Here is a 23305-nt window from a genome sequence, read left to right on the forward strand (position 1 = left end):
CCCCCACCCACCCAGATGACGCCCAGGACTCTGGGGGCAGGACCAGGGGCGTGGGAAACTAGCGGGAAGCAGCCTAGCCCAGGAGCCCTGCGCAGGAAGGAGTCAGCCATGCCGGCAGTTGGGCCCGTCCTCCCACGTGCTCCTGATGTTTCCCTCGGAACGCCCCAGTCGTCTACGTGAATTATACAGAAAGCTGGGGCTGCCAACTCTTCGGCTTGCGACATGCAATTCCAGCCTGGTTTAGCCAGGAAGGTTTTAGAAAATGCAGGCGACTGCAGGTTATAAAAGGTACGTGGTTTATAGTAAATGCATTGGATAACCATGAGGAAATTAAATTTGACTTCTCTTCTGGGTCAATAAAGCAGGGGGGAAGAGTAATTTCCTTGGTGCAGGACCAAATGTTCAGCATTAGTGGGGGGGCACATATACGCTTCTGAAAGAGCCTCGTGGGCACTGCCACAAAATGGCTGCTATGCGGCCATGGTGGGCATGGCCTGCCACAGAGCATCGTTCTACCAAGGCCAATCAGTGAGATCAGATGAAAATTAACTTGCTCAAGAGCTGAAGTACCAGGTAGCAATGGGGTGTAAGGTCTGAGAGCCAGGGTGGTGTAGTGGTTAAGAGCATGGGACTGGGACTCGGGACGCCCTGGGTTCTAGTCCCCACTCAGCCATGGAGCCAACCGGGTGACCTTGGGCCAGTCACAGACTCTCAGCCCAGCCTACCTCACAGGGTTGTTGTTGTGGGGATAAGATGGAGGAGGAGATGTAAGCTGCCTTGAGCCCTTGTAGGAAAAAGGCAGGATATAAATTGAAAAATAATAATAATAATAAATAATAATAAAAGGCAGAACGGGTCCTCTGAACCGTGTGTCTACTGAAATATCTCCCTGAGTGCAACTTTTTAAACCAATTGCTCTGCAAAACTAGATGGTCTTCCCTTCCCTTCCCTTCCCTTCCTGTCCGGCTTCTCCCAGCTGACCCACTCCCCTGAACATTAACCACAGGTTTTACCAGAAGTACTTGCAAAACCACAGTCATTCATTTTAATCATCCTACCGATGCCCGGGCATCTCTGGTTTAAGCAAAAATAATTAGAATAAAGAGCCATACTTAAGTTTTGTATTTTCACAACCCGCTGGAGATTTTCTGCTACAGAGGATTTAGCACAAAAGCATTCTTTGTCTGCAAATCCTTAAACAACCCAGCTCCAACCGACACAGGCTGTCCACAACACACAGCAAAGGAGAAATGTTTTCTTAACACGTACATGCCCAGAGAATATTGTAACAGGGTAAAATAAAAATACATTCTGAACCAAGTTCCATCTCAACTCTGCACCGAGAGAAACAAGAACAAACACTCAAGTGTACAACTTGCACAGGTTATCTAAATTAAGGAAGGCTGCACAATTAGTTATTTTGCACACACAATTCTACATTCTACTGTTTTGTAGACCAAGAGGAGAGAAATGCCCCTCAAGCTATGGAAACCGTGTTCAGTCACTCCTCTGACTTCAGTTCCTCACATGCGAGTCAAGCATTATTCAAGAACCTTTTCACTGTCATATGGTCTAGAAACTTGAGCAAAATTGTGCTATGTGATGCTAAACACATAAATTGGCCCTGCTGGTGTATTATTGTAAATTGGAAAGCTGTAAATTTCCAATTTGTTTGTAAATTGTATTATTTGTAAATTGGAAGAAGTGGAAAGCTGTTATTTTAGTCAACTTTTTTCCCTTTGGGGAAAGCCAAGATTTATCTTTTAGGAAAATAAATTGTGACCATACTCTGTAGGTCAGGGGTGAGCAGGAAGGTAGATTTCCAGATGTTTGGGACTCTATCTCCCAGCATTCCTGAGCATTAGCCATGCTGACAGAGGCTCACGGGAGTTGGAAGTCCAAAATACCTGAATACCAAGATTGGGGTCTCACGGAGAAGGGTGTGTAGAATCACTACCAGGGTGTGGAAACTCTTGCAAATCTGACTTTGGAGAAGCCCTTGGGAGCCAGTTCCAATGGGGGGCACGGCTGAAAGCAAGAGGGAATACGAACTGATGTACCGAAAATACCAGCATGTTAGGTCAGACTAGATGGCCTGGGAGGCCCCTTCTGACTCGCTCTGTTTTCTATGTTTCTATGCTTTAGTTTCAAGTTCTTCCTGCCAGTAACCAAAGTTTTGGAGAAGTATTTCAGCTTTTTAGCATGGATGGAGGGCAGATGCAAATGGAAACTACCAAATGCCCAGAGGTCAGAGAAAGAGGGGACTATTTGTCCGGAGAACCCCAGAAGGCTGGTTTGGAATGACTAGATTTGGCCTACATTTTACTCCTGACTTACAAAGGCTTCATCTCTAAAATGCTACAACCAAGTGACAAAATCAATCAGAAGTAATCCTCTCTAAAGAGGAAAAACAAGGACACATCTGGATCAGTTTCAGCTCACTTCCCCAGGTGAGGAAAAACTGCCCCACATCCTAATTCACAAATGAACAGGTTGCATTCCGTGCTTTCAATTAAATTTTAATCTTCGTTATAGGCAAGCACTTCCTGGACTTAAGCACTTATGTGTGCAGAAAATCTCATCCTGAAATGCTCCATATCCCCACCCACTAAAACCAAAACCAAAGCAAAAATCTGCAAGTAGAACAGGAACATATCAGGAAGAAATATTCCAGTCTGCAACATGCTATGTAGTTTTCTATATCCAGGGAGCAGTGTGACTTACTCGATCCGCATAAAACCCTTGTGGCAACCCACACCTCATAACAACATGCAGACAAATCTCAGCCGAGCTTTTATTAATGCGAGAACCGCAATTTGAACGCCTCAAGTCTAATCCACAGGGAATTTCCTAGAGATTAATCCCCAGCCAGAGAAACCCCCGCAGCCTAGGGCTCCAAGAGTAACACAACCCTGCAGTCCTAATTGTTATGCGTGATGTACTTTCAGAGAATGCACATGCAAATATTCAAGACATTCCATCCTTTTCTGTAATTTGCCCCCATTGTTAATTCATATCAAAGCTGCAGAAGAAAGCAAAAAAATCCCTTTAAGATTTTAAAATTTCTCTTTTGTTGTGCATTCCAGTGAGACTGCCTGTAACCCCCTGAACTATTCGCCTTTTGCATATAAGCCCTACTATTCCTTGGGAGTTTGTCCTATTTACAGATAAACATTGAGCAAATATTGCTTTGGCAAGCAATTGACTTTATGGGACATCAACATTAAATGGATTTTTCTAAGTTACAAAGAATCCAAAAGCAGGTTTAATAACTTGGGAAATTTAATGTTTGGCCTATATAGACAATTCTTTGTTGCAGTTCCCTGGATGGGATATTTTAGAGGTGTCAAGAGGGAAAAAACGCCCTTTGAAAGCCTTCTGGGGGTATCCACTCAAAAGATCTTTTACCGTTTATTCAGGCATACATGTGGTATGCAGGCAGCCCCCAGGGCACTATGAAGATGGAGGCTGTACAAGAAGCTTTGTTTGCTAGAGGCACCTTAGGATAAAACAAAGGGGGTTGTGACAACCCAATACAGGAAGTACCTTCAGGAGAGGTAAATCATTAGCACATCTAAGCATGTATCTCCAAAGGACAAGTATTAGCATCTCTAAGGTGTGCTGGGAAGCAAGACTTGCAACAGGGAATCCAGTCTTGTCTTAAGTCTAACACTGCTCTTAGAGTGTCAGGCTTTTAGCAGCCCTGTGATGGCAAAGCTTCTGCTCAGTTTGTCCCGACAGAGGCATTTGGTGAGGCAGTGAGACAAAGCGCATTGAAGCAGCGTTCGGTTGACATCAGCTCAAAGTATTAAGAGCTGTGCTATGGTCAGCTTCCTGCTTGAAACAGGCTCCGAATCGGTGGAATGATCCACGTGAATATCGTCGAGTGCTTTTACTGCTCCGGGCTACAGAAAAGTCAATTCATACTCAAACCCCCCTCAGAAACATTTGTGCAGCTCCGTAGGATTGCTGTCAGCTGCCCAAAGAGCTTCCCGTTGAGTGGCACACAAATTAATTGTAAGTCAAGGGATTTGCAGGTATCGGCACTCTTCCCGCCAGGTGAAACACTTAGGGGGCTGATTCCAGCTCCTCAAGCACCCAAGGCCCTCCTCCTTTGCCTCCTGTAAGCCCCACAGACCCCCCCCCCCCGCAAGGCCGTATTTGTGACCTCGGAGCTGCAACCAGCGCAGCCCTTTCTGGGCAGCTGCTGGGCAGGGCGGGCACTCCAAGGCCAGAATCTCAGCTCCCACCGTGAAGGAAACACCAGGGGTCGGTCCCTGGCCTCTGAATCATCCTGTGGCCACCTGGATTCCAGGCACCGCCCTACACCAAGTCGACATGCCACTGGCGTGGTGCGGCTCAGCGTTGGGTTTGTGCCGGGAGTGCAAGAGGCTGGAGTCTTGGGGCGCTTCCCCAGGGCCAGGGTGGCACCAAATCTTTGGAGTTTCCCTCAGAGCTGCTGCCTCCAGGTGTTCAGGCAGACCCTGGGAGGTAACAGGGCTTGGAAGTGCAGGGGGGCATTATGGGAGAGGAGCGAGCGTAGGCTGGGCGATCCCTCACCCCATGATGGGTGTCGGGACAGAAAGCTGGTCAACCAGAGGGCTTGTGTGGATCTGAGAAGCCTGTCCTTCTCTGGGGGGGTGGTCCCCACGCAAAGGAGGGTTCTTGGAAACAGTGTCCGGTCTGGGTCCAACAAATCAGTCTGTGCATGCTCATAGACTTGTCCTTTGTTGGCTCATAGCTCACTGGATGTATGTTGGAAACAAAGCCCTTTTTGCCCAACGAGAGGCTGTTGGTGGAGCGCAAGGGAGGGAGCCGTGCTCCTGGCAAACTTGCTTCTGGAGGAAACTGCTGACGGTTTGGGCCTCACCTGATTCACTCACCCAGTGGAGGAAGAGGCCCTTTTCTGGCTGAATTTTCCACTGCGGAGGCAACTGGTCGGGCCAGCGCCCACAGTAGCAATCGTACCGAGGCAAGCAAGGCCGGACGCAGCCTTGCCTTCCTTCCATAAGAACCCCCATGCAGTGAAAACCCTGAGCGCGTTCTGGTAACCACCATTTCCTGTTCACTCACTTCCCTTCAGTGAGCAAAAGGCGGAGGAGCTTTCCAAATCATTTACCAATAAGTATGGGGATTGTTTCAACATGTAAATATGGCGTGGCTCGGAGGCAATTTTGGCTGCAAGACGCTGGGGAGCAGTGGCTTCGCCTCGTTAGTACAGAAATCATGTTCCTTTGGAGGCAGGAGTTGAAAAGTTGGGGGTTATTATTTCCAGAAGCCTTCAAATTATGTCCTGCCCTTCCGCTCCCCCCCACACGAGGACTGGCAGGCGGCGAGGTCTCTTTCGGCTCTGGGGGACAGGAGGGGAGTGCGTGGCCACCCAAAGCGTTTCGAGGAATCCGTTGGGTTATTCTGTAATGACTCTGACTTGCCAGCCCCAGCCACTCCAGCCCCACAATGTGGTGTTTCCCCAGTTTTTAGTCTTATTAGTATGGTGATTTTTGTAGCGCTCTTTTTATGTCCTAGTTTGAAATGGTTCGCCTTGGGCGGCCTGTAAATTCTGGAATGGTTACAAAGAGGGTCTCTGTCTGTCTGTCTGTCTGCCCATCCATGCCATCCCATCAAGAGGGTGAAACTTAGCCCCCCTGAAACTCAACATGCATACTCGGGGTACCCCAGGGATATGCGCTGCAGGGTGATTTCTGCTCTTAAACGTGCATTAATTGATTTTAATTCATTTAAATGTGCCTGAGCTCCTGAAGCAAAGAGGACCAACTTCAGCCACAAGGTGGCAGGCTTCCCCAGGCGGTGCATAGCTTTGCAGCCCGTACCGTGTGAAGGCAGGGCAGAGTAGGAAGGGACAGAGACACAGTTGGGCAGAATTATGCACCCCCAGCGGGAAATGACAGGGACAAATGCCTCTCTCTGGGAGGGGTAGTGGTGCACCACGGCAGGGGGTGGGGCGCCCGTATATGCAGCTCCATTCGGACAGGCTGGACACCACGCTGGCAAGGCAAGCAGCCACGGCAAGTCTGCTTAAAGCCGTTGCTGTACCAGATGCAAGATTATTCCAATACTCCTGCAGCCAGGTCTGTTCCCTAATAGCAGAGCAACAAAAGCGGCCTCAGCCGGATCCCAAGGAGATTGCTCTCTCTGTGCACGTGCACACACAGGCGCTGCATTTAAGCCCAACCCAATGCATTGCTCAGAACAGGGGTGTTTTGCTTTCAGCTCGGAATTCAATTCCAGAGGGGCTCTCTTGGGGCAGGGGGGTCACATTCTGGGGCTGGCCAGGGACACTCCCCTAGATACCCCCAAATGTGTTAGCTTAAAGCTCTTTCCGCCACTGAGTAAGTCCTTGAGAGAGGCATTTCAACCCTGGAGGGGAAACCAATATGGCTGTAGGGAGAACCCCGCAGGGCTAGATTGCTCTCCACCCCAGGCAAACTGGCTTTGACCCAGACTGGAGGTTCTGTGCCTCGCTCCAGGAGGACAGACCTCACAGATCACCTTCCGAAGGAGGCCAGCATGCGAGGAGGAGGCTGTTCGGAAGCTTTCCCGGCACGTCCCTGTGCCTCCACCAGGGAGAAAACAGCGCACCTTGTTGCATGATGATGATGATGATTCCACCCTGCAGGAAAGCTGCGCACCAAGACAAAAGAGAACCTCGGATGATTTAGTAATCTCTTTTGCCCTTTGATGACAAAAAAGCCCTTCTGAGCAGCCAAACTTGACATGCTGCTGCCAAGACTGGAGAGTAATTAAAGCGGAAATGGTGCAAGCTCCCTGCAGTGAGGAAGACGCCCTGGCAGGCTTCGGACATTTTTTATCAGCATCGACTCGACCCAGCAGTTCTTTGAAACCTCGTTCTAGAGCACGTTAATTCAGCTGCCAAAGGACTAACCACCAGCTTGCCAGAGAGAGATGCGTCTGTTAATGTGGAACGGCTGCAATCGGCCTGAGAATTCCCCTTCAGAGGCGTGTCCGCTGCACCTTGCCGGATTTCTTGCTCCGGCCTTGGCAGATTCTAAATAGGCTCACTTCTGGGTGTCGGAAATTCTGCGACATCGGGCCCAGCCATAATATCTGGGCGGGCAAGATCTCACTCAAGCGCTCCAGTGGAGAACCTCGGCTTGGCGAGCGCCAACAAGCCCCTAGGCTGGGTAACTGGGGCCCTCAAAAGGGTTCCCTATTTGCCCCCTCCCCATTCCAAAAAGGTGGAAAGGCCACTGCTAAGATTTAGTACCAGTTAGAACTTGAAGTGAAAACAGGCCGGCATGTGGCACGATTTGGTCCTCGGGCTGAAAGCAGCTTCCTCCCCTGCTTTAAGGGAACTGAAATTGACCCTCCTTGAGCTTAATGCAAGGGTGGGGAGCTCTTGCAGCCTCGGGGCCAGATTCCATTTCAGAAAAACTAGGGGGGGGAGCCGCATGAGGGTGGTGGGTGGGGCCAAAGGCATATGGGGCGGGGCCAAAAGCAAGGTTCTTATTGCCGGAGACTAAACTGCCAAAGAGCTTTACAACCTGCACAAAAACCGCCCCACTATGGGCGGCCATCTCAGGAACCCTGCAGGGTCCCACGTGCTCCACCGGAGCCAGGCTGCCCACCACGCCTGAGAGTTCGTGAGGCTGCAGATATGTGCAAATAGCGGCCACCTGGACCACTCTCTCAAGAGCCGACCAGAAGCATGCATCCCGTCTGCTCCTACAGAGCGGTCTTCTCCAGGCCACAAATGCCCAGCTCCTTCAACCTGGTGCCAGGGGACTTCTCTTCCGAACCTGACTCCCCCTCCCCTGATCCTGCTCTGAGCACATTCCCAGCAGTCTGGTCTCCGTGCAGCACCCTGCTGCCCTTATTCACACCATCAAGCAAGGCTACCCACCGCATCTCTGAATGAGTCCCTGCTCCAGGCAAGCTGGCAGAGACACAGCTGCTCTGAAGCTCTTGCTATCAGAGTCTGGGCCAACGACCAGGCCTCGTCTTGTAAGGGCCCAAGGTGTACACCCCGGCAGGGGCGGCCACCCCAGCTCCTGGAGCCTCTTGAGCCTCCTTCTGGCTTGGTCGCAGGCAGCAGCACAACAAGGCCGGGGGTAGCTGCTACCCTCTTCGTGGGAGCAGCGGAAGCTGAACCCAGGGGAAAGAGCAGCTCCTGGATTATTGTTGCTGCTGTTGTTAATTGTTTCATTTCTCTGGACAGTTTACCACAAAGGATGAAAACAGTAAAATACAATAGATTAAAAATGACAAGAATTAGAAATTTAAAGTAGCATAAAGGTACATTTAAAGACATTTAAAAAGACCCAGCCAAGAATAAAAGAATGGCAGCTGGCTAATGGTGTCAGGCCCCTGAATGACCAGGGAGGTCTTGCAAAGAGGGCTGTCTTAAACGGGGCCACCACAGAAAAGGCCCTCCCCCTGCTGCCGCCCTCCGAGCCTCTCAAGGGGTTGCCTGCTGGAGGATGGCCCTGCAGGTCCAGCACAGTCTCTCTGGGAAGAGGCCGTCACTATTAAACCAGGCTCAGGCCCGCCAGGTAGGGATGGCGGTGGTGGATTCTCATGGCTGGGCTGGTAGCCCTTCCTCTCCAGCCCAGCTCCCTGCATTTCAGAAGAATCTCCCATCCAAAGCATGGGGAAGTTTCTCCATTACGGCTTTTGTGTGGAAGGGCAAATTGCTTTGCCAAACAGACAACGGAGAGAGCATTTTTAATTTTTACCAGCCGCGTTCTGATATTCAAGAAAGCACTTTTCCTCCGAGAGCAGCCGACACCAGCTCAGGAAAGTGCGTGTGCGCACACATGTTGTCATGTTCCCCCACGTCAGCACTATCTCATGTTTTTCCTAACTGTTCTGGAGCAGATTGGATCCCCACATTCCCAGGGTTTCACGCTTGGATTTTTTTAAACAAAATATATTATTTGTAGTGAAGATTAAGCCTTCAGTCCAATGTGTCTGCAAGGCAGAATGAGTTTCTTCAAGGCTTCTGAAAGGGTTGAACAAGCAGAGCTAGTAATGAGTTTAAAAGACCTGCCAGGGCTGAGCCACTACTAATTAACGTAAATTATTATTTTACATGACCTGCCTTTTTTCCCCTTTTGCAAGGAAGCCAAGCTGATTCTCACACCTGTGCATAGAACCTATTTCATTCTCACAACAACCCTGTGAGGGAGGAGAGGCTGAGAGTCAGACACTGGCCTCAAGTCACCCGGTGAGCTTCACCGCCAAGCAGGAACTTGAACCCAGGACCAGCCCACTAACTGCAAATATATGCACTGCCTTCTAATGAAACCATCCAAATGATGGTTGATAGTATTCCTCTTTTTTCCTCCAAGGGGCGCGAAGCATCTTACGTAAGCCTCCTATCTGGTTTATCCTTACAACAACCTTGTGAGGTAGGTTAGGCTGAGAGTCCAAGCCTGGCCCCAGCGAGCCTCATGGCTGAACAGGGACTTGAATCTTGGTCTCCCAAATTCGAGCCAGCATTCTAACCACTAGGCCACACTAATTAACAAAATAAACCATGGCAAAGCACCACAAGATAATCAGCATTCAGTGATAAAGCAATGATTATATTGTCAGCTTCATTCCTCGAGGAAAACCTGCCTATAAAGCTCTAAACCGGGCGAGGCCAATGAAGAGCGATGCTGCAACACTACAAGCTCCACTGCAACCATTCCAAAGGCAACCCTTACTCGCTGCGCCTCCCCAGCGTCTCCGCGTCTGCTCTGCCGTTTCCTGTAAGCTTTGCGCAGCTTCAGTCGCGACTGGGGTTCCGCTGGGCGCTGTGCAGCCTGGCTGCAGGCTCTGCCGCCGGTCAGATCTTTCGCAAGGGTCTCCCTAGATGCGCTTTCACAAAGAGGCGAGACAGGAAGGGGGGCAGTTCAGCAGCCTGGCAGCAGAGTATGTAAATGGTCCTGGGTTCAAACCCAGTATCTCAGCGCAGGGCCCGGGGAACGCCCTGACGCAACCCCTGCAGGGCTGCACTTGCTCGCCGGTACCAACTGATTCAGGGCAGCGCCTGATGCTCCTACGAGGATCTATGGGTACCACAGAGAGCTCCAAGCGGCACCGGGCCTGGAAGCCCCCAAGGGCAGCTTGCTCCAGCAAGCAGCGCTTCCAACTGAGCCTTAAGTGGGAGCGTGGCCGGATTTAGCTGGGTGGCTCCACATCCTCACAGACAGAGCCTTCCTCTCCTCAAGGGGCCTCCCCGGTTACAGCATCCCCAGGTTGCGAGAGCATGGGGGCAGCCGCGGGTGGTGCTCTGAGGACAGCTGCGTGACCCCCGCTGGACGAAGGGGAGCCAACAGTGGGGCTGATCCGGACAACTGGTCCAAGCAAGCCCCGTGACACCTGCTTGTGACCAGCCCCTCCCCCTGACCCTCTGCCCGTGGGAAACCCGAGGGCAGGGCAAGAGCACAGGAGCCGTTCCCCACCTATGTTCCCCAGCAACTGGGGCACAGAAGCACACCCACTGCCTGATACTGAAGGAGCTGACGACCACTGAAAGGAGCTGCTCTGGGCAGGCTTTCCCTCCAGAAGCTGGCCAAGCCCCTGGAACGTTGTCTGAACTGGGGGCCGCACACTCCTTCGGGGGAGCGCCCCTTCCCACTGTCTGTGCATACCTGTGGGAGTGGCCATTATGTCTGCAACGGGCTGTGTGTGTGTAGGGGTGGGTGTTGTGCGCCTCTCGGCAGGAAAGGAGGGACGGAGGCTGCAGGGAAGGAACGGTTCCGGCACGGATCGGTCAGGGTGCGTGCTGGCAGGGGCCGTGCCCATTTTGGAGAGCGCCCCCACCTGCTGCCGGCCACCGAGGGAGCCCCACAGGCCCCCGGGCCAGCTCCAGCGGACAGCAGTGCGGCCTCGGGCCTAATCCTTCCCCTCCGCAGCGCACGGAGGCAGCGTGCCGTCGCACTGCTTGCGTGCCAAGCCAAGCCCTCCCACACACAATCTGGGATGCTTACTCTGAGAGGGGGGATCACTACTCGTAGTAGTGGCGGGTGTTGTGTTGGCACGGATCAGCTGCTACGCACTCCCGAGTGTGCCAGGCTGCCCCGGCGTGGAGACACACCCAGGCACACGGCTCTGCCAGCGCCAGGTTTGGACAGAGCTGCGCAGTGGGCCCCCCGCGGCTGCTCTTGCTCATCACGGCTCCCGCTTGCCTGCAGAAGGCCGGGCCTCTCCTGCCCCCTCCTCACCCCCTTGGCCACCTGGGCCACCAGGGCAAGTGGACAGTACCCAGGAAGAGGCGGGCCGAGCGCAGGAGGTGCCTGGCTCCCCCCCCCGCAAATCTCAGGATCCCTTGGGGACTGGAGGGCTCCATGCCCCCTCCACCCTCTTCAGCCGCCCTCCATGAGAAGCACTCTGTTCTGTGCTCAGAGGCACCCAGTCACAGCACCAGCATGGGCCAAAGTCAGCCTGCGCCCCTTCACCTTCGAGGGGACCCCCTGTGCACCAGGGCAGGTGTGGGGACGCAGCGCCCCCCTTGCCTTGCAGGAGGCTGCCAAGCCACCTGCACGCAGGAGGATGAGGTCCCTTGCCGCGCATCCCCACCGTAAGACCCGGCCGACAACAGCCATTACCGGTGAGCAGACATAGTGTCATCGGCCGATTTTCCAGCGCCCGGTATTTATCGCACACCGCAGGAATCTCCACACAGACAGACCAACTTTGTAATTAACCGCTTATCTAGAAAGCAGGGCCTCGGCGTCTCCTCCCAGGAAGCAGCCCGAAGCCACCAAACAGACAGCGCAGGCCGCTGCACCCCCACGCTGAGATCCCCCGCTCCGACGGAGGACCTGCGAAACCCGGGCGACAGTGAGCGATTTCAGAACTGCACCTTGGCGGAAGCCCTCTCACGACGGGCAGCAACTGCGTGGTCAAAAGGCTGAAACCCTCTAATGTCACACAGCCTCAACCAGCAGCGCGGTTTCCTTCTGGCTGCCCAAGCCCTCCATTAACACCCTGCCATTAAGTGATTTTGCGGATCGGCAAATCCAAAGGTTTCCTTATGGTTCCACCCTACCATCCCCCGCGTTAGCTATGCGTCTTCTTCTTCTTTAACTCAGATCCCAGACCTGCTTGGGGAAAAGGATGCGGCCATTTGGGGATTCTAGCAGGCCGGATAGTTCTAGATAGCCTTGATACAGTTATACAGATGTGAGAGGCATCCTATTGACCGATCCCACCTTATGCTCCATGTCTACAGAGGTTCTGGAATGGTGGAAGAGCAAAGATTATGAGAGGGGCCAGCGGCTGGTTCCAGGCATAACAGCCACAGGCATGGCTTCAGCGCAGGATTTTAATCGACCATGAAACGTGGGTCATCCTGCTGGTGGAAGCCAGCTGAGATAACAAACCGTGGGGAGCAACCCAGCACGGATCAAGAAATCACCGGTTCTCTGCGGGATCTTGTCAGCTGGTTCCTTGCGGGGGTGCAAGCTGCCGGCAAGGGCCCCGGGCCCCGGACACAGCTTTCAAGTGCCACAGCAGAATTTCTCTCTCTGTTTCTGGGGAAGGATGGTGGGGGGAGACACGGCCTCGCCTCCCACAGGCCAGAGCAAGGGGTCGCTGCAAGGAAACAGGATATAGGACTGTGGGGAAGCAGCCTTCCTTGGCTCAACAGGGCTGAAACGCCCGTCGTTGGCAGCCAAGGGCAGCAGAAGGTGATGCACTGCACATTCATGTTGCCTTTCCTTTGAGGAGCTCAGGGCGGCCTGGCAGGTCCTTTCCAACACCCCTGTGAGGTAGGCCAGGCTGACGCTCGTAACAACTCACTCAACTGCAGATTGAAAACCTGAGTTTCCCCAGTCCACGGAAAGGGCACATAAGAAGGGGGAAGACAATCGGCTGTGGGGGAATATATAATTTCTGTTGCTTTATTCTGGAGCATTTATGAGCTGGGAAGCAAGTCATGCTTTCCAAGAGCAACCCTTCAGCCCGAAAACACCGCAGGCAAATAAGAGCTGCACGTTTTATCTCTGCACAGTGCCCACCCTGTGGGGCCTTTTTAACAAAAGCATCAGTCCGACACACTTTCCCGGAAGCCCCATTCAGCTCAGGGGGGCTTCCCTCTCGGGAGACAAGCAGCAGCTTCCACGGCTTTTTGTCCCCCTTTCCTGGTAGCATCCAAAACGAGGCTGTTTTGTTTTCCCTCCACAGAGCTCTTTATTTAAGCTGGAGTCTTTTTTATATGCATAACCCCATGGCCCTGCTTTTCTGCCAACTCTTTGCCATAAAAAAGAGAGAGGAAAAACACTAAAGCTTTGGAAATGGATTTCTCCTTCCCCCACCCCGCCTGCAACACCTCCTTTTCTTTCCCTTGTCTTAAATCTTGCTGAGAGAGAAGAAGAACGGGGGTTGGGGTGACTTCTCATTCACATGCTGGGTTAGTAGCACGCGGGCCATTTCGTGAGCCGAACGCTGGTGAAAAACAGGCACCGAAAAGGAGCGGGGACTCTCCGGGGGTCATTCATGAAGGCAGAAGAAGCCAAAGCACTGAAAACATCGTATGCTTCTCACCCCTGCGTGCAACATTTTAGAAGCAAACTTTCCTTCCCTCCTTTAGCTGAAACCGTCCGCAACCTTCCCCGGGCAACAAGCCCCAAAACCTAACACGTGCCTTATTTCAGTTCTTAAAAGGGAAGAAAAAGAAACCGAGAGTGCCCTTCACACGTGGAGGCAGAAAATCTCTTTCCTCGCTGGGTTTTCTTTCTCTCTCCTGCGCCCCCACCTCCCTTTTCTCCATTGATGTCGGAGCTAACGCAACTCGGAGGCAGCGATCTCAAACCTATTTCCTTCCTGACTCGAGAAAGACAATTTTGAATAGGAAACTTAATGGCGCCTGCCTCCCCTGCACCCGCACCCCAAACTCCCCCCCCCCGGCCCAAGTCTCCGCTAACCACTGTACACATTTTGCGGAAGAAAAGGATGGACTATGGCAAAGACTGCACGGATCCGGGCGGGGGGCGCGGCTACTCGCTCGCCGCCTTCGCAGGCCACCTACACAGGCATCTTCCATTCTCGGCAGCAGCTTGGAGAACATCTCTAAAATATATCCATGCATTTTAAAAGGAAAAGGAAAATCTGGGGGTGCTACGTTGCGGAGGAGAAGGTGGGGTGTCTTTACCCCCCCCATCAACAACCGTTGTTTCTCGCGGGGGGGGGGGATCGGAAGGAAAGCAAGAGAGCACCGTGCGCGCCGGGGCGAGCGGAGAGAGGTGTTTGGAGAGGGCGAACTTTCTTGCACCATTTTTACGCAGGCTGGAGCTCCCCGAAGATGCGCGCGCGCGCGCGCGGGGGGGCTGCTTCCCTGCGCCGCCCGGGCGCCGAGGGAGGCGAAGCCCCCCGCCTCGCCCGGCCCCGCGGAGACCGCCCCCACCCGCACGCCGCGACAAGAGGGGCAGGCACCGCCAAAAAGCCACGCTCGGCTCCCCGCATCCCGGCTGCACTTACCCACAACTCGGTCCCCCAGCTCATGGTTCCGGCAGACCCAGCCAGGGGCGGGTGAGGGGCCGGGGTCCGGGCCCCCGCTTTCTGGCCCTGCCACCCCCAAAAAGAGGTGCACACCCCTCCAAGATGCTGGCAGGAAAAGAGCGCGGGCTGGCCGAGGCAGCGGCGGCTCCGTGCGCGTCTCCAGCGGAGTCGGGCCCCTCCGTGCGCGCCGGGGGGACTCCTCCGGCCGCCCCAGCCCGCCTTCCCCGCCGCAGCCGCTCCTCGCCGCTCCCCTCCCGAGCAAGATGGCCCGGCCAAGCCGCACGTCCGGCGGCGAGCGCGGCGCGGGAGCACTGAGGGCGGAGAGCGCTTGACAGCTCCGGGCCCGTGCGCGCATGCGCCCACCTGGAGGCGCGCGGGAGCGCGCGGGGGCGCGGTGCCGGCCCGGCAGGGGGCCGCGCAGACGCAGAGGGGGCCCCTCGGGCCGGATCCTGCGGCGCGCGGCCCCGCTGCGAGGGGCCTGGCGCTCCGGCCGCGGCCCGGGCGTCCCTCCGCCAGGCGCCCCGCGAGCCGCAGCGCTGCGATGGCGCAGAGACCCGCGCGCGCGCGCTTCGCACTGATGCACGGCCGCGCGTGCTGCAAGCCGTCAGAGCGGTGTCCCGTTACACGAGGGCGCGACCCTGCGCGTGATTCGGCAGGAGGGAGTCCTGCGAGCTCCCCGCACGGGCACCGTGGGGCTTTGTTCGGCCGAAACCGGCACGGGGCTGCCCTGGAGTCCCCCGCTGGGCATGCTGGGATTTGTAGGAGAGTGTCATGTCTGAACACGCGCGGCTGCATCGGAAGGCTAACCTGAGCAGCTGTACCTTTACACGCTTTCTAAAGATATACAGAATAAGTACACGCATGAAATGGGAAGACACTGAGCAATTCGCTTTGTATATCTGGAATATGCCTCCCAGAGAGGTTTGCCTGATGCCGACACTTTATTCTTTTTAGCGCCAGGCAAAAACTGTTTTATTTTCCCATTATTTTAATGTTTAATTGGTTTTAAGGTGGGCTTTATTAACTGGAAGTGGGAAGCTGTGCTCTAGTTCTGTCAAAAGAGAAAAAGCAAACTGTGGAAAAGCCACAGCAATATGAAATCAGCAGAGCAGAGAGGGCGGAAAGCCAATGAGGGCCACCCCCAAATGCCACTTGGGGGCTGGTGGGGTGACAGGGACTGGCAGGTACCCAAGAAAGCAGGACAAAGGGGTCTTGCCATTCCTGCAAGTGAGTCCCTATCTGATTCCCAGTACCCATGTTCGTAGACTCATAGAATCAGAATAGCAGAGTTGGAAGGGGCCATGGAGGCCGTCAGGTCCACCCCCTGCTGTTGCAGGACACCCATTTACACCATCCCACTCAGAGGGCTGTCCAGTTTCTTTTGAATGCCTCCAGTGTGGGAGAGCCCCCCACCCCTCTGGGCAGCTGGTCCCACTGTATTGCTCTGGCAGTGAGGAAGATTTTTCTGATGTGCAGCCTGAATCTGGGTCGTTGCAACTTGAACTGATTATTCCGTGTCCTGCGCTCTGGCATCAGCAAGAAGAGACCTTGACCTTCCTCTCTGTGGCAGCTTTTGAGGTACTTACAGAGGGATCTCATTCCCCCCCTCAGTCTTCTCTCCAGTCTGAACATGCCCGGTTCTTTGTCCATGTTTGGACAGAGCAGCACACCGCTGTGGGTGCAAGGGCCCTTAGAACACACCGTGGGTGCTCAGAGTGGCTTGTGGCCTTCAGACAAGCCATCCCAGAAGGAATCAGCCTGGGTTCTACAAGCCATGGTGGGTAGCAACACACGGGGGGTTGTCATGCCAGGCAAACCCAGTCACACACACACACACACATTCTCTTTCTGTAGGAAAAGAAAGGCAGAATCGTGCTTTCCTGGGATGGCCCCATCTTTCTTCTACCACCCCTCCCTTAAAAATCAAAGTGTGAAGCTCAAGCTGAAAATAATAATAAAGTGTGCAAAGAAAAAAAACTCATTTGCTGAAACTGGATCAGGAAGAGTATTTTGGTGGTAAGAAATGCCTCATCTGGTTTATTCAATCACATTAGGTTAAGTCTCTGAGATGACCAGGAAAAAAAGCCTTGGCTAATATATTTATTGGATTTATATCCCACCTTTTTCTTTTCTAAAGAACTCAATGAGACTTACATAATTTACCCTCCTGCTCTCAATCTTACCCCACAACATCCCTGTGAGGTAGGCTGGGCTGAGAGTCTGTGGCTGGCCCAAAGTCACCTGGTTGGCTCCCAGCCCTGTGCTCTTAACCATCACACTGCAGTGCTGATATGCTTTCAAGAGCAGTGTGAGATATAATGTGCATTGCCCAACGGTAGAGAAAGGAAGCATCCCTTCACACAAAAAACTGACATGTATTAAGAGGACACTAACAGTGGCAAGACAAGACCAGACCAAGCAGGGTCCACTTGGGCCCTGGACAAATCTAAGCTAGCCAGAGCTCACTTGGGAAGAATTGTTGTCTCAGCGACATGCAGAGGCCCGCCAAAGGCTGGCAGGTCTGGCCTACTGCCCCCTGCCCCTCTCTTAGAAGCTACTTGGTTCTCAAAGGACTGCCCCCCAATTCTTCAGCGACTAGCTCACATAGGGGCACAAGCACCCCACTGGAGGGCCTGCTTGGGATTCGAAGGGGCTGGGTCCTCCCTAGGAATTCCTGGGTTAGGAGGATGCCTCCTGTGAGCCAGAGGCCAGACTGAGGCCCAAGAACACGATGAATGGGAGCGTCCTGGTCTGCTGGCTGCTTTGTCACATGGACGCCAAGCAAAGTTTGGCAGCCCCCTCCTTCCCACACGCATACTAATCACACCCAAAGATCACACAACAATCCCACTAGTCCCACTTGAAGCAGGACAGGCTGAAATCAATCCACTTAGAGGCTAAACCTGGGTTCCCCCAAATTAATTTTTGCACTTGAGGAGAACAGCAGGGTAAGAAAAAGACTGGTTCGTTCTTCCGTCGGACAGGGCTTCTTTCTCTTGCCCTGCTGATCTACTCAGCTGTAAAAAAAAGAAGGCCCCAGGCAGTACAATGGTTGGCGTGTTGGACTGGGACCAGCGAGACGTTGGTTCTAGTCCACACTTGGCCAGGACGCTCCGTGAGTGACTTCAGGCCAGTCCTGGGCTCCTAGCTTAACCTAACTCACAGGGCTGTTGTGAAGAGAAAGGGAGAGGAGGAGGGCCACGTAAGGTGCTTTGGAAAAGCCCCGCTTGGACATTGCCACACACAATGCTGGGACAACCACCAGCGAGGCACCAGCTCGATGCTCACGCAGAGTCACAATTCCCCATGTCTTAAATAAACCCCAGCCGTGACATACAGGACCGGTCAGCCTGTGGCCCAGTAAAAGACTCCTAGGCTCCTGCGTTACTCAATCACTTTTTAAAATAAATTCACGTAATTGAGTGATGGACTGATTAAGCAGCATGGCTTTAATAATTCAACACCAAAAAGATGATTTGCAATGAAATGACTATTGACCTGCCTCCTTTAGGCAACCGAAAGCTGCTGCTCTGTATTCATGTGACATCTAGTGGTGACCAAGGGAAAAAGGAGCTGGAAGGAAGCAAGCTTTATGCAGGAGCAGCGTGATGTCTGGGCCATTCAGGCACATTCAAGTCACCGGACTGAGATGTCTCCCCCAGGAGCTGACAACTCAGATAGCCAGGTATCTTCCTTAGAGAGGACAGTCCTCTGTTCCAAAAGTGGCCCATAATTTAAAGACAAAAATGGAAGAAGAAAAATCGAGGCTTAGAAGCTACCCGTCAACACACATTACCTGGGAAATGGGCCGGATGGCCACACAGGTTACTGGTCACAACTTCCCCAACTAGGGGTGAGATCCACTGCATTTCCTAGAAACAGAGAAAGTCAGAAGGGGCTCCGGGCCACCTAGTCGGACCCTCGGCTCCAGCCAGCGCCACTCATGACATTTCTGCTAGTCATAAATCCATAGACTTTATCCAGATCTATGCCCTCTTCTTTGGCAATGGAAATCCTCTTTTCTCTTCAACGGTGGGTAACTGGGCCCCTTACAGCAACCAAGACACGTCAGTGCCAAATTTGTGGAGCGGCTCAAAGTACCTTCCCCAGGACGCTGCTTCTTGCGTTGGCGGGTAGCTGGTGGGAAACGGCAGGCTAGCACAAGGCTCTGCTGCAAATTTCTTACAGGGGCCTGGAGCAAAGTGTTAAATTGTGGCTTTTGGACACTGGCTGGAAAAGCCTCGCAAATATAGCAGCTTCGGCTGAGGGTACAGACCAGGGTTCCTCAAACTTTTTAAACGGGGCCAGTTCACTGTCCCTCAGACTGTTGGGGGGCCGGACTATAGTTTGGAAAAAAACAAACAAACTCCTATGCACACTGCACATTAAAAATTAATTAAAATTAAAATAATTAAAAATAATTACAATTCACATAATTCACATAATTAAAATTAATTAATTAAAATTAAAAAATGTTGGCTTTGCTCATGCCAAACCTGGGGGCATTCGCTTGATGGGGCGGTGGCTCCCCCATTGAAGGCTGTGGCTCCCACACCTCTGCCACGAGCTGCCCTGCCGAGCCCGAGGGCAGCCGTCTATGGGCAAGCCACCACCACCAAGCAGCTGACCCCAGGCTCTGTGAGGCGGCTGTGGCTTGGCCCACAGCCCGGGGACATGGCTCACGAAATAAAAAATAGATTTAAAAAGTTAATCTAGGAAGGTAGGTTTTTTCTTACCTTCAATCCTTTAGCGTCTTCGTCTCTCTCTTCCGCCCTCCTCTCTTCTGTTTCCTGCTCCGTATTCCCGCTTTGTATATGCATGCAATGGGGGGGGGGGGAGGAGCCAGCGCACGTGCAGTTGAGCTGTTGCAATTTGGCATATGTGCCGGCTCTCTCTTTCTGCTCAGTTTCAAAGAACGCCTGTGCCGGCTCAGAGCTTTTGGACTCACTCAGAGACCGTTTTCTCCAAGCGAGTCCAGAACTTCGGAGGCAGGCCGGATAAATGAGCATGGCGGGCCAGATCTGGCCTGCAGACCGTAGTTTGAGGAACCATGGTGTAGACCCTCCAATTTTGAGCCTAATGCTGGCCTACCTGGCTCAACTTGCCATCTTTCTGGCACCAAGATAAGATGGCCTTTGATGCCAAAGCCTTTTTTGATGGCTTAAGGGGATTAACCATCTCAGGAGTTTTTTTACAGGGTTGCTCCTTGCAGTTTGCTTTTAGCTGTTCCAAATGGCAATGTTTCCTTGATTTTAGGGTATTTTCACAGCAGTGTATTACCTTGTACAGTGGTACCTCGACTCATGAACGCCTCAGTTCACGACCAAATCGGGTTGCGAACAGAAATTTCCGAAAAATGTTGCCTTGGGTCACGAACTCTGCCCCAGGTGATGATCACGATCTCGCCCATCTCCCCCCCCGAGCGCCCTCGCAATCGTGCGTGCCTCCCCCCCATGCGCGACCGCTTCAAATGTTTGTGATTTTTTAAAAAAGTTACAGAATGGATTAACCTTATTTACATTGAACCTTATGGGGAAATTTGACTTGGGTCACGACCAGAGTCCTGGAATGGATTAAGTTCGTGAGCCAAGGTGCCACTGCACTTATGGGTTGCTCTTCCCATCCAGACAGCTTCACCAATGGGGCAGTATAGAAATGAAATAAACAATAAAAATGTCCTCCAAAGTTGGCCAAGGGACCACTTCTTTCTCCCAGCTGCAGACCAGTTGGTGTTTTCCTAACTTTTGGGGAGCTTTCCCTCATTCTTGAAAAGCTGAGGTAAGTCTCTCAAGGTTCGCAGCTTGGGAGGGCTCCTTGACCTGGAGCTGTCCCTGGAAGCTCAGGTGACTGAGGTGGCAAGGAGCACTTTCCTCCAGCTCCGGCTGATCCATCAGCTGCGTCCCTACCTGGAGAACAATTGCCTGGCGACAGGGACACATGCATTGGTAACTTCCCGATTAGACTTCTGTAATGTGCTCTACATGGGGCTGCCCTTGAAGACGGTCCGGATACTTCAATTGGTGCAAAACAGAGCAGCCAGGTTGCTGACAGGGACTGGGCGTTGTGCTCACATAACTCCAGTCCTGTACCAGCTTCACTGGCTCCCCATTGAAGTCCGGGCCCAATTCAAGGTGTTGGTTATCACCTATAAAGCCCTCAACGGCTTGGGACCTGGTTATCTAAAGGAGCGCTTGCGTCCATATATGCCCTCCTGCCCGCTGAGATTGGTGGCACAGGCCCTTCTCCGGGAGCCCTCTGTGAAGGACATTAGGAGGGTGAGTACTCGGAAGAGGGCTTTCTCTGCGGTGGCGCCCCACCTATGGAATGCGCTCCCCAGAGAGGTCCACCTGGCGCCGTCGTTATTTGTTTTTCGGCGCCAGGCCAAGACCTTTTTATTTAAACGATATTTTAACTGTTAATTGCTGTTTTTATTTATTGGTTCTTATAGCTCTGCCGAGATGTATCCGGATTGTTAAAGTTTATTCAACATTTGTTTATTTGCTTTGTAAGTCACCCCGAGGCTTGTTGCAAAGGGGGCAGCATAAAAATGCTTTAAATAAATAAATAAATAAATAAATAAATAATAGGCATTAAGAGTAAATACATTTGCATGCTCGGCCACCACTCTTTTCCCTGCTCCTCATCCCCGCAAAAAAGCTTCTCCAAAATGGAATTCGGGTGTCAGGGCAACGACAGCACTGCACCCAACCAGTGCATCCGCAGGAGCTGCACCAAGGAGTTCCTGGAGCTCTGGGGTGCTCAGCACCCCCAGGCAAAACCGGAGGAGTCCCGGGGAGACGTGGCCCCACGGCGGTGCCGTGGAGCAGGAACGGGTGGCCAAAGCCCCCCCAAGCCATGGCCAACAAGGCACTGAGGTTGCACAGCGGCCCCAGGGAAGGCCCCCTGCCTGCAGGGTGGGCAGAGAGGAGGCCAGAGGCCCCCAGAGGTCAGAACAGCCATACTCACCCTGGAAGCCCCCCAGAGCCGAGAGAAGCAACCCTCTGCCAGCCTTGCTCTTCTTAGGCTGGGGCTCAGCCCAGCCCCTGCTGTGAGCAGCTGGAAGGCTCCCCCGCGTGAGCAAGCCTGGCTTACCAGCGGCCCTTTCCCACGAGGAAGTCTTGATCTACCTAGCACACCTGCGTTCTCACCTTCGCATGTGCTCCCTGCCTCCACTTGTGCCGCAGAAGCCTCCGTCCTCCTGTGGCCAGACCTCAAGGGCCCCGGAATCTGGCGGGAGCTGTGGGGTGGCCCCAGCCCTCCATCCATTCCCCAGCCAGGGCACGGCGTCCTAGCCCAAGCCCTGCCCATGCTCTGCAGACTGAAGCTGCCTGTCTGTGTGCTTGTCTTGGCTTATTCTGCAAATTTGACAGGTCTCAACCCTCCTCGATTTTTGCTGTGTTAGATCTTTCTTGGAACAGGCCAAAATAGATTGACGGAAAGCAAGCCAGCAATATTTATTAAGAATTCGGCACACAAGGCTAACGTGTAAGGCAGAATGCCTGGGAATGGCCCAGGGCACACAGCTAGAACAAAGCTTTTATAGTACACCTCATCCTCTGAGAAGTTCCTCATAAGCCCCCCTAGTAAGGCTGGGGGTTGTCCCCCCTCCTTCTCTATGCCCCTTTCAAGATGCAGCTCAAACACTCATCCTTGATCTGGTTCCTTCTTGTTCTTTCTTATCTAGGAGCAGAACTTCTCCAGCTGCATATGAACAACTTTTCTAACCCTGTATCTGTTGCAGCAAAGGAGATGCGTCTCTTTCAGCAGGTGTCTGCTGAAAATGTACTTATTCCAAGAAGTGTTTCCAGAAATCTGCTTTCCCCTCCTTATGATTGCACATAAGAAATTGCTTTTGTACATCACTTAGGAATTTCTTATGATATAAAATAATTGGTATGTATTGTTAAAGCAGTAATGAAATGTTTTTCCCTAGAAGCAGGGAGTGTTAAGTAAATTCTTGAAAAGGCTTTGTTTTTAAAGAAAAAAAATACAAGCTATAACCAGTATCTCCTGTGTAATTTTAGTTATAACCTATGTTGGAACATTCATGATCAGCCCAGATTACAAATTCTGAATGGTTTCTTTTGGATTTGTTCTTCCCTCCTTCCCACTCTTTTAACATTGCAGAATAAATATTGAACGCAGATGCTGCATTATTAAGAATGGAGACGATCCTGATATGTAGTTCTTGTTTGCAAAATATATGCATTATACACAGTGGTGGTAACATTAGTATGTGGAAAGTGCTAGATACACGTTAACTGAACAAATGGGCAAAAAGCAAACATAATTTGTACAAGCAGGCAAGCTCTGGTTAGTAAACCATGATTTTTTTCTGAGCATGTGGCAGGTAGTGCCTTCCCACATGCCTCTCCCACTTTCTGAAACACTGAGGAAGACCTAATTTCTGGTTAGCTATCATTACATCTGAACCTGAAAACTCGGGCTTTTGTAGGGCTTAAACAATTCAAAGTTAACCCACAGTTTGCTGTGGGGTTAATTCCGAATTGTTCAGCTCCCACACAATCCCGCATTTCTGAGTTTGGAAATAACCACCACCCAGGGGAAATTGTCTTACTGGCCTTCCTTCAGCCTGAACACACATAGGATTGCACTCTAAATAAGGTATTCTGCAAGGCACACGGACAGCTCTGAGCGAGCAAGGTGAAGCCCTCACCCCACTGGGCATGCTGGCAGTCATGGGACTTTCTTCTGTTTAGGATTATATAAAACGCCAGTGCTATGCATGTCCTTCCTAGAGATCAACCCTGACTGCTCTTTAGAAGGACAGATACTGAAGATGAAACTCAAATACTTTGGCCACCTGAGAGAAGGA

General features: G+C 52.5%; 1 protein-coding gene across 1 annotated transcript in view; it reads right to left on the minus strand.

The window, feature by feature from the left end:
• FNBP1 (formin binding protein 1) overlaps positions 1-14719 on the minus strand; it is a 97806-nt gene extending 83087 nt beyond the window's left edge. The window contains exon 1 of the mRNA XM_044453017.1: positions 14449-14719. Coding sequence (XP_044308952.1) covers positions 14449-14472 — 24 coding nt within the window. The 5' untranslated portion in view covers positions 14473-14719. The remainder of the gene's footprint in view (positions 1-14448) is intronic.
• Between the last annotated feature and the right edge of the window lie 8586 nt (positions 14720-23305).

The sequence above is a fragment of the Varanus komodoensis genome, unplaced genomic scaffold (genome assembly GCF_004798865.1).
Source record: "Varanus komodoensis strain SLA01 unplaced genomic scaffold, ASM479886v1 scaffold77, whole genome shotgun sequence".
Taxonomy (NCBI): domain Eukaryota; kingdom Metazoa; phylum Chordata; class Lepidosauria; order Squamata; family Varanidae; genus Varanus; species Varanus komodoensis.